The sequence below is a fragment of the Zootoca vivipara genome, chromosome 17, assembly GCF_963506605.1.
Source record: "Zootoca vivipara chromosome 17, rZooViv1.1, whole genome shotgun sequence".
In the NCBI taxonomy this organism is placed as follows: domain Eukaryota; kingdom Metazoa; phylum Chordata; class Lepidosauria; order Squamata; family Lacertidae; genus Zootoca; species Zootoca vivipara.
This window is the reverse complement of record NC_083292.1, coordinates 4,151,985-4,164,612: the sequence shown is the minus strand read 5'-3', so window position 1 is coordinate 4,164,612 and position 12,628 is coordinate 4,151,985. Positions and strand designations below refer to the sequence as shown.

Here is a 12,628-nt window from a genome sequence, read left to right as displayed (position 1 = left end):
GCTACTCCTCCTTTCTTTTGAGCAGGTTTTACCTCTCAATTTCTACATTCCAGTCACAAGTCACATCCCACCAGTTTTCAGTAATGCCTATTAGGTCATATTTGCCATCCTGTATTAAGAAATCAAGTTTTTCTTGCTTGTTTCCTATACTTTGCACATTTGTGTAGAGACATCACAGGTGCCTGTGGTGAGGCCATGGAATTGATTTTATAGTTCCAGAGAAATAGCATGGCTCCTGCTTTTTACGTCATGTTTCTCCAGCCGTCTGTCCCCAGTATTGGGCAATCTTCCTCATTCCGACCTGCATCTGTTTTCCAGGACAGTCCACTCTGGTACATCAAAGCTTCTGATCCCAAGTTAGTAAGTTAACACAGGTAAGAAAGATTATGTAATTCAAAAATAGAATGGCAAAGAAACCAAACTCTTCCAGCTAACGGTATATGACCTGTACCACAAATCCATAGGGGGAAGATGTAGTAGACATAAAAATCCAAACCCATAAGAAATTGTTCCCCCTCCTACCACTAGATGGCTCTGTGTGAATCTGATAGAGCCAATACCAGCCGCTGGTAAACGCAGGTGGACAGAGTGCTGCTGTCCGGCTTGCAGGCTACCCACAAGCATCTGGCTGGCCACTGTGAGAACAGGATGCTGGAATAGATAGGCATTGGTTTGATTCAGCAGCCTTGCCTTATGCTCTTAAATACAAACAGTGTTCGTAGAGCTAGGGTGAAAAGGGCAGGGGAGACTGTGTCTTGTGGGGGGGGGGAACTGTGCAGCTTAGGGGTAGAATAATCTGTTTTGGCTGCAGAGGGTTCCAGTTCAATCCCTAGTATCTCCAGGTAGGCCTGGGAATGATCCCTGCCTGAAATCTTGGCAAGCTGCTTCCAGACAATGTGGACAGATCTGAGCTAGATGGACCAATGGTCTGACCTAGTACAGAGCAGCTTCCTATGTTCCTGAGCAGGCATCCCCAAACTGCGGCCCTCCAGATGTTTTGGCCTACAACTCCCATGATCCCTAGCTAACAGGACCAGTGGCCGGGGAAGATGGGAATTGTAGTCCAAAACATCTGGAGGGCCAAAGTTTGGGGATGCCTGTTCCTGAGTCTTAGCTTAAGAGAAGAACCAGACTGCTGCATTCTCCATCTCCATCTCGCGCATTCTCAATCTTGGGCCTTGCCAGGTGCCATTATTATATATATTTAGGCGGCGGGCAAAAACCTTCCACTGTAACCACACTTTTGGCTTTTAGCCATCCGTGGCTTTTAGAAGTGGGAAGGATGTTTTCATTTTTTATTTCATTTTATTTCATTTTTTATTTCATTTTCATAAAATTTATACACCCATTGGCTGCAAAAAAACAACAACCCTCAAGGTTGTTTACAAAAGATAAAACAGCAAAATCAAGAGAAGTTTACAACCTTCCTTTAAAACATTCAAAAATCAAAATACTAAAGCAGATTAAGATTACCTCAACTTTCTAAGCATCTGGGTAGGCTTGTCTAAACAGGAATATTTTTAACAGGCACCGAAAAGTGCAATGACATCACAGCATGCATAATCTTTCAGTGTTTGTTTCTAAATTGATATACTGCCCTTCAGTGCACAAATAAACGAGTTCCATGCTGTTTTAGAAGTCAATAAAGGTTTTAAAACCATATAAACTCTATAAAAACAAAAGCAGTCGGTAGAAACAGCAGATAAAATGGTACTCATTTAAAATCCCATCAGGTGCTAAAATTATTAGATGTTATTGGGGGACTAATCAACAATCATCATGCATCCTCTGTAAGCATCAGGTATTAGTTGGAGGTCTTTACTTTGCTTCCTAAAAGCTGTGATTTGCACAGTTTTGAAAATAAGTATGAAGGAGGAACGATCCACTCCAATAATTTTCCACAAGTCAACCGCAATCTTGCAAATGCCCCTTTGATGCAAAATTTGAAAAGAAATGCAGCCAGGCAGAAAATCAGCAACAAAAGGAGACTCGATTTTGGAAGCAGAAGCCATTAGAGGCACCAAGGTCTTGAAAGCTTTCCCACACAAATGTTGAATCCTGTACATGATTGGTGTCTAAACTTAATGCTGAGCATATTTGGAAACTGAGCATATTTCAGGACATGAAAGAAGTTCCTACAAAAGGAGCTCCAGTGAGGATGAAGGGAACTTCCTTCTGCTTTTAGACCTCCACATGACCAGGAGCTGCCTAGGGAGGGGCAAATCTGCCAATTTCAATCTCTTTTCCACTTTTGAGTTCCCCACATTTCCACAGCGGTTTCTGATTTTTAAAAAGTCTTCATGCTAATTAATCTGCATTTTAGTATGAATTTCTTCTGATATAATGCATTTTTGCAATGTAATTTCTCCTAAAACAATGCATTTTGTATGCTATTTTCACAAATATATGCATATTTTGTTCCTATTTTATCCTACCGATAGCTATATTCATTTTTGCACGCATTGCTTGGCAGAGGAACTCCACACCTTGGCCCCCTAGAGTAGATACATATCGCATAACCAAGCAGTGCGATTTTACAGGGATTTTAATACCACAGGAGAGGTGTGGGGGAAGTGGAGATTGCCAGCCCCTTCCTGTGCTATAAAAGGGATGCTGGGTGACTACCACCAGAGAGCCCTTTAGGGAGTTTAAACTTCTAGGGAACGCAAAGCATGCATATCCTAAACAGCAGGGGGAACACTTGTCATCCAATTGCCTGGTGGATAAAATTTGTATATGCTAATTTATATGTACAGATGCAAATTCAGAAATAGTGACTAAAGTACCATTGCATCCTAGTAGAGAAGACAGTGCTGCTAGTTTTTTGATGGACAACTTCAAGGTTCCCTCTGCTGCTCTCCCTTCTTAGGGCTCCTTATCTTTGAGCTGGATTGGGCCGGCCGGCCCTTCAAATAGAGAACTGTCCTCTGTAAAGTAGGGCAGATGGCCACCCTAATCAGAGACATTTAACACAAAGTCATGAATTCTCAGGTGCAAGACCTAGCAGTGGAAATGAACTAGGAGTGCAGAGAGGAATCTCTTCCTTCCCCTAGCACTGCAAGCTGGATAATGAGTCAGCTAAATGCTGAGTCACTGGGATTTTCACCTTCTCCTTTTTTGCTGTTGTAGCATCACATGACCTCCCTTGCCTCTTGCAGTGGGCCACTTGGTTCTTCCTGCCCAGATAGGAAATGTCTAATCACTGTGAACATCAGTGTGCAACTTTGCACCTAACCACACACAAACCCCTCCAAAATGGACTGAGCAGCAGCATGAAAAACTGCAAACATTTGTGTTGAGCACCTTGGACAAGCTTGTCTGTGTGAGCTAGGTTGGATGCAAGCAAAGGACGTTTAAAAAAATCTCCAAGCAGAGGTGGAGGTGTGAATTGGTTCTTCTCGGCTCAGCGGGCATCACCTTGCGCACAGTGTGTACCTCCACCCCCTGCAGAATCAGGCATGCATGGCCAAGGGGAGAAAAGAGGGTTGCTTTGCTTGCTTGTCACTTATCAGAAAGGGAGGTATACCAAACAGATGGTGGTATCCACTAATGCTAAAGGTGCTGGAGGTGAACTTTTGAGCAACACAGAGTTCTTCTTCAGGTACCAGTGTCCAAAGGAAAAAAAAAGGGGGGGCAGGGAATACATTCATACCTCGGTTTAAGTACGCCTCGGTTTGAGTACTTTCAGTTTAAATAGTCCATGGACCTGTCTGGAACCTATTAATCCACTTTTCATTGCTTTCAATGGGAAAGTTCGCTTCAGGTTAAGTATGCTTCAGGTTAAGTACAGACTTCTGGAACCAATTGTCTACTTAAACCGAGGTACCACTGTATTACTCCCAATTTTAAACATAAAATTGCTACGGTACCTGTTTTTGTATTTGCCTGTTTCCTATTTTTGCTGTGTGCACCATATCTGAAAAATTCTGTGTAACATTCTGTACAGGTAGTTGTTCCTCTGAAAAGAATACTGTCCCTGCCTCTGCCAATTTTGTCCTGGGGGAATCAACCTGGCCACTAAGGCAGTAGGGAAAGCTTTCATGATCCTTGGGGGCAGGGAACCAGGTGTTTATCAAGCATCACCCACAATCCCAAGAATATATGTCACAAGACAGTATGGGGAGGGAGAAGGGCACGTTACACACACTCAGCAAATCCAGAATTTTTACTGGAAATATCTTGCCAATTCAGGATGGGAACAGGGATACTGGTTTCCATGAAGCTGTCGTGGTTCTGGAGAGCAACCAGTGGGCTGCTTTCTACGAGGAGGACAGGGTTGCTCTGGACTGTTTCAACTAGAAGCAGATGAGGAAGAAAACAAATAGGGGCAAAAAAACAACAACAAACCACAGAAAGTGTAACAACAAGAGACCTCAGAATTGATGTCAACAATAGCTCAGGACCTTCCCTAAAGGAACTCAGACACAAGAAAGAAAACCAAAGGGCTCTAGGGTAGATGTGATGGCGGTCAGGTCTGAACAGGCATTAAGAGGGTGGAGTGCTTGTGGCTTACAGCAGAGAATCAGGAAGGAGGTGCTGAACCACTTCTCCCTGCCAGAAATAAGAGATGTCAGCACCTTTTCACACCTGCTTGACCCAGGGCTTGCTCACATTTCTGCTTGTCCTGTGCCTAGAAAGCACACTTCCAAGCAGTGACCCACTTTTTCTCAGCATGGGTCTGAGCAGTTTTCCCCTTGTCCTGCTCCATTGCCATGGAAAACCTGCTCTTTAGCTCTAAACTGGAACAAATGTTTGGAAAACCTGATTGCTGTTTGCTTCAATTGAGCACTAAAGTGCAGTTTTCCCTGGGGAAAAGAGCAGGACAAGAGGAAGTGTGAATAAGCAGACAAAGCAAAGTCTTTTGTAGATAAAATTTGCTCAAATTTTGAGGGAGGCAGACTTCACCGTGGGGCAGGGCTGGGGAGGGAGGGTGCCAGCACTCTGTCTAGTCACATTTATGGGATCAATTTCAACCTGGCCAGGCTGCTTGGATGAGTTAAACCACCTGTCTTATCGACGCTTGCCCATCCTGGCCCACAAAAGCAAGCCAGAACGGGCTGGGCAATGGGCTCTGTGGAGTGGTGGAGTGTGAGTGGGTCTTCCTGGAACCCCTTAAAGAGGTGGTTATTAAACTGCTTCTTAAAAAACCATGTTTGGAACTGGCCACCATGGCCAATTATCACCAAGTCTCAAATATTCTATTCCTGGGCGAGGTGATTGAGTGGGTGGTCAAGGGGCATGACGCGAGCTATTTAAACTGCCCGCGGCCGAGGACTCGCCCCTGTTTTCTCCCTGCTTGGTCAGTTCTCCCGCCCTCCGGCCCTTAGGTTAGGCTCTTTCTTTATTGACTTGCTATGGACCTCAGTTGGTTGCCTTGGTTGTCCAAGGGGCCTGGTAGGAATTTTTCCCCACTTGGCAAATTGGCATCGACCATTTGGTTTTTCACCTACTTTGTAGCAAATCATCCCAACTTTGTAAGGTTAGGTGGTTAGGCAATGGAGTATTAGGTTGAAGGTGAGGGGAGGTAGTGGCCATCACCTACCCCTCCTATTTCAAGGGTATTCCGTAAAAGGAATCCAGGGGGCGTGGTCTATGCCCGAAGCCCCAGACGGGGGGGGGGGGCGCTAGGGACTTAGCAGGTGACCCTGGGGGAGTTCCTAGTTGATGTGCATCAGCAGGGCTCCCCCTACTGGTGGTTAATCCTTCCAAGACTCCTGCAGACGGGCAGGAGTCAGATATAGTCGTGTGGTTTCCAATGCCTAAGCCAATACCATTCACGTTCTGTAACCACTAAAGTTGTGGCCTTTTCCGCCCATTAACCTAAAATACTGTTTCATGTTGCCAAGCAACTCTATCTTATCTCCATCTCTTCTCTTATCTCCATCTCAAAACCACAGTTCTCAGGCTACTTTGTTGAGAAGTTATCATGACTCATGTCAGCAAATAGGTTTGGGAGAGGCTTAATCTTGTAGTGAAAACACCCACACACCCTGCATGGTGGGGAGAGGGGAGGAGCTCTGAACTTTGCAAAGTGCCCCTCCCTTAGCACTGAGTCAGCAAAGCCAGATCACACACTTCTGGGGGTAAGAAGGCGGGTCTGCAGAATCCAGTGAGGTGGCCTAGCTGCCAGGCATACTCAACCCAGCAGCTCCAATGCGAACTCAAGCACTGCTCCTACAACCAAAATGCCTGTTGGTCTCTGTAACTGCGTGTGCCACCTTAGGCTGAGTTCTTACTGAGGTGAGAAACCAGTGCATGAGGCATACTACTTCAGACAGCAGACAAGGGTGCCCATGATTAAATGCTTTTTCAATACACTAAAATCCCCTCCAGTTGGAAAACTAGATGTTGGAGGGAAGGAAGGTCTTAGCCTAACCTTCTTCCTGACTCGCTGGCTTTCTATGTGGAGGGGTTTTCACTCATGTGCATCCACAACCTGAAGGCCGAAGCGGCTTATCACTTGTGGCTTCTGGAGTCAAAGCGGCTTATCAATGTGGCTTCTGGAGTCAAAAACCTGACTTATCAATGTGGCTTATCAATGTGGCTTCTGGAGTCAAAAACCTGACTTACCCAGGAGGGCTGAATTGCCATCCCCAAGAGGAAACCTCTGGTAGCGTGGGACATTGAAGGGTGGTAAAATGTGGAACTTCTTTTCCAGAAGAGGTTCCAAGCGTGAGGCTGAAGGGTCTGCAGGGTGGAACAGGTTATAGACTTGCTGACAGGCTGGTCTCAACTGGAAGACTGAGCAATAGAGAGGGGAAGGTGGGGTGGAAGATACAGACAAGATATTAAAGCTGGAGTCTACCATCTTACTGCTGATCTCATCACATTGACAACATTGGCTGTTTATGCAGGCATACCTCAAAGATATTGTGAGTTTGGTTCCAGATCACCGTAATAAAGTGAATATTGCAATAAAGAGAGCCACACAACTTTTTTTGGGTTTCCCAGTGTATATAAAAGTTATGATTACCCTATGCTGTAGTCTTTTAAGCCAGACTGTCGTCCCCCCCCCCCGGCTGCCGGGGTGGGAAGGCAAAAAAAACCAGCTTCAGCCCTAGGCAGCTCCACTCCCATGGCCAGAAGAGGGGCAGCGGTGGCAGTGGGATTCCTTCCCCTGGAAGCAGCCAGGCTGCCTGCAACTGCACCCACATCCTCATAAGAAGAAACATCTGTGAAACGCAATAAAGCGAGGTGCAATGAAACGAGGTATGCCTGTGTTTTTGCTGGACATAGACACTTGTGATGCTGCTTACTGACACAATATTTTTCTTAATGTTGGCAATACAGAATTTTTTGCTAAGAAGTAAACAAAAACAAAGTATTATTGGTCAGCTCGACAAATCACAACATGTAAGTAATATTTAAGCCAGCTGATATTTATGTGCACAGTTTTTACTAAGCCCTGGTCATACTGTTTACTGCATACTCCTAAAGCATTATGAAGTAACTGCATAACCAACATTTCATTTATTAAATCAAACAGGTGCTTATTACAGAGGGGAAGGGCTGTATCCCGCTGGGAGAGCATCTGCTTTGCATGCAGCAGGTCCTGGATTCAATTCCAGAATCTCCAGGCAGGGCTGGGAAAGACCACTGCTTGTAAGCCCAGGAAGCCACTGCCAGTCAATGTCGACAACACTGAGCTGATGATCATGTTCCCATGAAGATGGACCTAACATTCAAATAGAATTCCCAGTGGATTCTGCTCTTATAGTGTAAGTCTGGCTTAGCAATTTGAACAAAAAGTCTATGTTCCACCAAGCAAACTCAGGGTTGGTCATCAATCTTCCTCCATCACCCCTCATTATTTATGCAAACTGCCTGCCTTAGAATAATTTTTAAGTGCCACATCTCATTTATCACCCTTTTAAAATGGAAGCACTCTGAAGAGTTGAGATGCTCAAGGGTTTGAGGTGGGTGCCATGGTGACATCATGGACACTAGCCAAAGCAGGTTTGCTGAATAGTTACACAGCTCATTATTTTTCAGAACTCAAGACACAGAGAGAAAAAGATGCTGTACATTCGGAAGTAGTTACAGCGCTTACAAAATAGCTTCACTGCTCTAAAAACCATACATTTGTCTGCTTTATAGTTTGAGTTTTCCATATTTGCTTCTTTGCTCACAAAACCTTTTAACAATTATTTTACAAGTATGTACAAATATTTTGCAAGTATTTTAAAATACCCCTTTATCCAACATGAAAACTTACTGTCAAGAGTGGGAATGACGGTTTTTCGCAATGCGAGGACCAGCCCCAAAGGAGATCCAAATAGGAAGAAGTCTGTGATCTCAAACTCAAATTTCCCAAGATTTCCTCCATCCAGCACAGTGGAACTGCTTGATGTCCTTGATCCCGCATAGTTTTTTAGAGTGCTAGAATGTAAACTGGAGAGAGCAGAAAACAGACTGTAAGCAACAGCGAAGAAAGCAAAACTACAAGACAGACAACCATGAATGCGTATCATGCTGTGGTTAATGTTGCATGCTGTTCTTAAGAGTTCTGAACGCACAGGATGATGCTCATAAGGAAACATGTTTGTTTGGACAACTGTAGATTCAGTGCTGGACTGCGGACACTTAAATTGGTGGAAAAACATTTAACACAATGTAAGAATTATTTTGTGCCAACATTATGCAAGATGCTGTACATCATGTAGGATTAGCTGTGAAGTTTGTTTCTAGCAGCAAAACAACAAAACAAAATGAAACAAGGTACCTAGGCTGCTTTAAAAACAAAAAACAAAAAAACCCATCAATCCTCTTTGCATATGTCATGAAGGGACGCATCACTGTTTGTTCATATAAACACCAGGTGTTGCAGCCATATTGGTCCCACAGAATGTAAGAGACATAAATATGATGTACTATGTGGCCCAACTAGCTTTTCCATTCATTTATAACCCTTTGAACCAGGGGTCCCCAGACTTACCGGCGTTTGGGCCGGTTCCCACCACGCTGATCGCGCGGCGGGCCGGAGGACGGGGAAGCGTGTGGCTGTGCGGGCCGGCAGGCGGGGGAGTGCGCGCCGGCGCACTTCCAGGGTGGAAAAAGCGCCGAAAATCCGTTGTGCGCATGCGTATGGGCCTCCCCCGACCCGGAAGTGCACCAGAAATGACCTCTTCCGGGTCATTTGTGCATGCGCACAAAGGATTTTCGGTGCTTTTTTCCCGACCCGGAAGAGCGCAGCCACGCTGTGCGCCGTAAGAGCAGGTGGCGGCGGCGGGCGGCGGGGGTCGTCGTGGGCCGGATTGGCAGGCCAATTGGGCCGCATCCGGCCCCCGGGCCGTAGTCTGGGGACCCCTGCTTTGAACTGTACTATCTCCACTCTCCACCCCAGTCTAGACATTTTGGAGAAAAGCTGTTTTCATTTCTCCTGACATTAATGATTGGGGGGGGGGGATCATAGTAGGTTTGAAAGTTTGCAGAACATCTAAGCAGTCAGTTGGTCCAAAATAACATTACCTTTAAAAAATGTATTCTACTACTGTATATTCCTTAAGACATGTGCAGTGCAATCCCCTGCATGCTTACTTGAAAGCCATTGCCAATGTGTTTACTGGTGCTTGCTCCCAAGTAAATATGCAGAGGATTACAGCCCAAGATTCCCCCTTTTTCTCCACATGTGGTTCTCCAATGTTCTAGATTTCTCTACATTATGGAAAGCTGTGAATGGTGCTTACCTATTCCTTCCTCAAAGAAGTTGTTGGGGCACAAGTGTTAAGGGATTAATAAAGGAGAAAAGAAAAAAGAAAAGAAACAATAAGAGAGGAAAGAGAAATAGAAAGATCACAATTGGTAGGAAGGGAGTCTTGCACCTTTGCATGCTGCCTCTGTCTCACCGACCAGCTCAAAATGTATATGCATCAACTCACAGATTTATAGCACGTGTAATACAAAGCCTTGTGCAGCTCATATGATTGATTATATGTCACACTACGCATCCTGCCCACAGCCTAACAAGGTCAGGAGAGCAGATCACTCCCCTTCACATTAACAGAGTTGTAGCAGGACTTTTGGCCAAGCACTTCTGAGACTGTGACATTTCTGGGTCTCAGGCTCTCCTGCTCCCATCCACCAGGAATGCCACAAACCACTGCTGCCTTTGCCACTCTGCTGCAGGCTGCTGGACACTTGTGCTTTAATAAAGTGGCTTCCAAACTGTTCTGTCGGGTGTCCCAGAGTGCTGTGGTAGCTGATCAGGTTACTAACAATGCACAAAGCTACTGAGTTGAAAGACAACTTGCCTGCTGCCACCAATCTTCCCTTGCAATGTACAGATGCAGGAAAGCATCAGGGATATTATACAGTGCTCCTCCTTTGCACATGGGACAATTGAGAAGGCCCAGCCAGTGCACTCCATGAAAAGTGCATTTCCGTCCCCAGAGTCCCCTGTGAAATGCAGGAATTTTCTTCACTGATGCTCAAGGGATCAACACAACAGGTTCCCTAAAGGTAACAAAGTTTGAAAGAACTATTGCCTCCCAGCAGCTTCTCAAGTACGCCCTTAGTGGCCGAGCACACCTGACTTTAAAAATGCCCACTGTTTCGGGTCTCCTACTGGCTAGGTCCCAAATCTCCTAAGGGCAGGTGGGAATTTCCTCCTTTTCATGGGCCACAGCCTCTGTTCAGTGTAGTGTAAAATTCCAAACAACCAGAAGCCCCATCTGCATGATTTACAGAGCAACACGCAGAGTTAATAACCATGAAAGGGTCTGGAGGCAAAGGAGATGTAATTCCCTACTCCCTCCAAGGTTTGGAGAACTGGTGAAGACAACAAGCCTGTGATATTGTTTAGTGCCAAGAGCAATACAAACGGAAGCTGCAGAATCCACTAAATCTTTTTAATATTACCAAGAGATACTTTTTCCCTGCAGAAAATACGTGGGATAAATAAAATATATGACTTCATGGTTGGAGAGATGTGTTTTATCGGCACAGGCTGGGAACAGTCGACAACACAAATTTCATAGCAGCTATGCTTGAAAGTATTTGTGGGTGAGGCTTGTTTGCATGTTAAGCTTTTGGTGAGTGCCCCTCTCCTCCCACCAAGGTTCACATGTTCTAAAAAAAGGCTTAGCAAATACGTGGGACACAGCATCTCACAATCTCTTCATGGCTGTTCTTCTGCAACCTTGTAAGGCAGATCACAGCTACTCCCATTTCACAATTAGAGATTGAGGCTGATAGATAGAGAATTGCTCAAGACCACTCAGTATTTTTCTCTCTTTCCCTTTCCTCCCTTTTGGGGAAGAGAAACTTAGATCAGGGAAACAGTTAAACACTTGCTCTCCAAATGGGGTTTTTTTTTTTGCCGGGGGGGGGGGGTCCTCATGGGAAGTACTGAATGCTTCACCTATAAAAGGTTCCAGGTTCAATCCCCTGCATCTCCAGTCAAAAAGTTCAGATCCCTCTCAGTCTCAGACCCCAGAAAGCCAAGCTCTTCTGGTTAAATGAACCATAAAGGCAGCTTCCTGTGTCCTTATCTCATCACAGATCTCCTATGTTACATGCAGCTTGGCCCTAAAGAGGTGGGAATTTACATGCCAGATGTGGGGAACCTTTGGCCCACCAGATGTTGCTGAACCACTGGGTCAAGCTTGCCAAGCTTGCTGGGGCTGATGGGAGTTGTAGTCCAGGAATGACTGGAAGGTCAAAAGTTCCCCTATACAGTGGTACCCCGCAAGACGAAAGCATTTTGCGATGTTTTTGGTGACTCGCAAGATGAAGTTTTCTATGGCTGTGCTTCGAAAGACGATTTTGGGGGGGCATTTCCCCCCCTTCTTTTGCCACGACAAACCGCGCTTCGCAAGACGAAATTACCGCTAGACAAAGCAACTCGCGGAATGAATTAATTTCGTCTTGCGAGGCACCACTGTACCTGGTTTACATATCCACAAAAATGTACAGAAGCATCCATTTATCTGAAAATTGAAAATTACTATATAACAATACTATAAAGCACATTCTATTGGCAACAGTCCCAATGAGCCACTCTTCCCTCCCTTGGCAAACCTACCTGGAGAGGAAGGCCTGGTGCTGCTTGATGGTGTCCACTTCATAAGTCGACGAGTCGCTCCTCTTCCGCGGCAGCTGCTTCCTGGACTCCTCCCCGTTGCTGCGAGGGATGTCAATATTGCTCCGGCTGAGGTGGCGGCTGGCTTCCAGGCTGGAGCCCCCTGAGCAGTAGCTGTTGTTCACAATGATTCCAGGAGACAAGAGGTCAGTGTCCTGGAATTTGAAGGGCACAAGGCCTAGGCGTCAGAGCCCTGACAAAGGGCAATCGCGTTGACACTCCGTCGGAAAGCAAGCAGAGAAGACCCTCAGCCCAAAAACATGCCCCGTGGGCTGTCTCTGGGCTTGCCGGATGTCAGTGTTTGACCCCCCAAGCTCCTCAAACTGTTGCGAGCCAGTGACCCACCCATCAAAGTAATTAGCTTTAGTGTAATCATCATCATCAACATCATTAATACACTGTTGCTGTAAGAACAAAAGAGCCTGCTGACTCTTTTAAAAGTCATTCAAGTTGGTGCCACCACTGTTTCCTGAGGGAGTTCCATAGTTTTAACTAGGCGCTGCATGAAGAAATACTGTCCTTTATCTGTCCCGCATTTTCCAGCGTTCA

General features: G+C 45.5%; 1 protein-coding gene across 19 annotated transcripts in view; it reads right to left on the bottom strand.

The window, feature by feature from the left end:
• The window catches only part of PITPNM2 (phosphatidylinositol transfer protein membrane associated 2), a 217,622-nt gene that overhangs the window by 27,129 nt on the left and 177,865 nt on the right, over positions 1-12,628 (bottom strand). For 15 of the 19 annotated variants that reach the window (XM_035098032.2, XM_035098047.2, XM_060269816.1 and 12 more), the window contains 4 exons: positions 12,023-12,234; positions 8,216-8,391; positions 6,571-6,741; positions 4,146-4,295 (listed from right to left, as the gene is read on the bottom strand). In XM_035098032.2, the coding sequence (XP_034953923.2) occupies positions 4,146-4,295; positions 6,571-6,741; positions 8,216-8,391; positions 12,023-12,234 (709 nt within the window). Of the gene's footprint in view, positions 1-4,145; positions 4,296-6,570; positions 6,742-8,215; positions 8,392-12,022; positions 12,235-12,628 lie in introns of those variants that run through there. The other 4 variants (XM_035098046.2, XM_035098048.2, XM_035098045.2 and 1 more) reach the window with 3 other exon arrangements.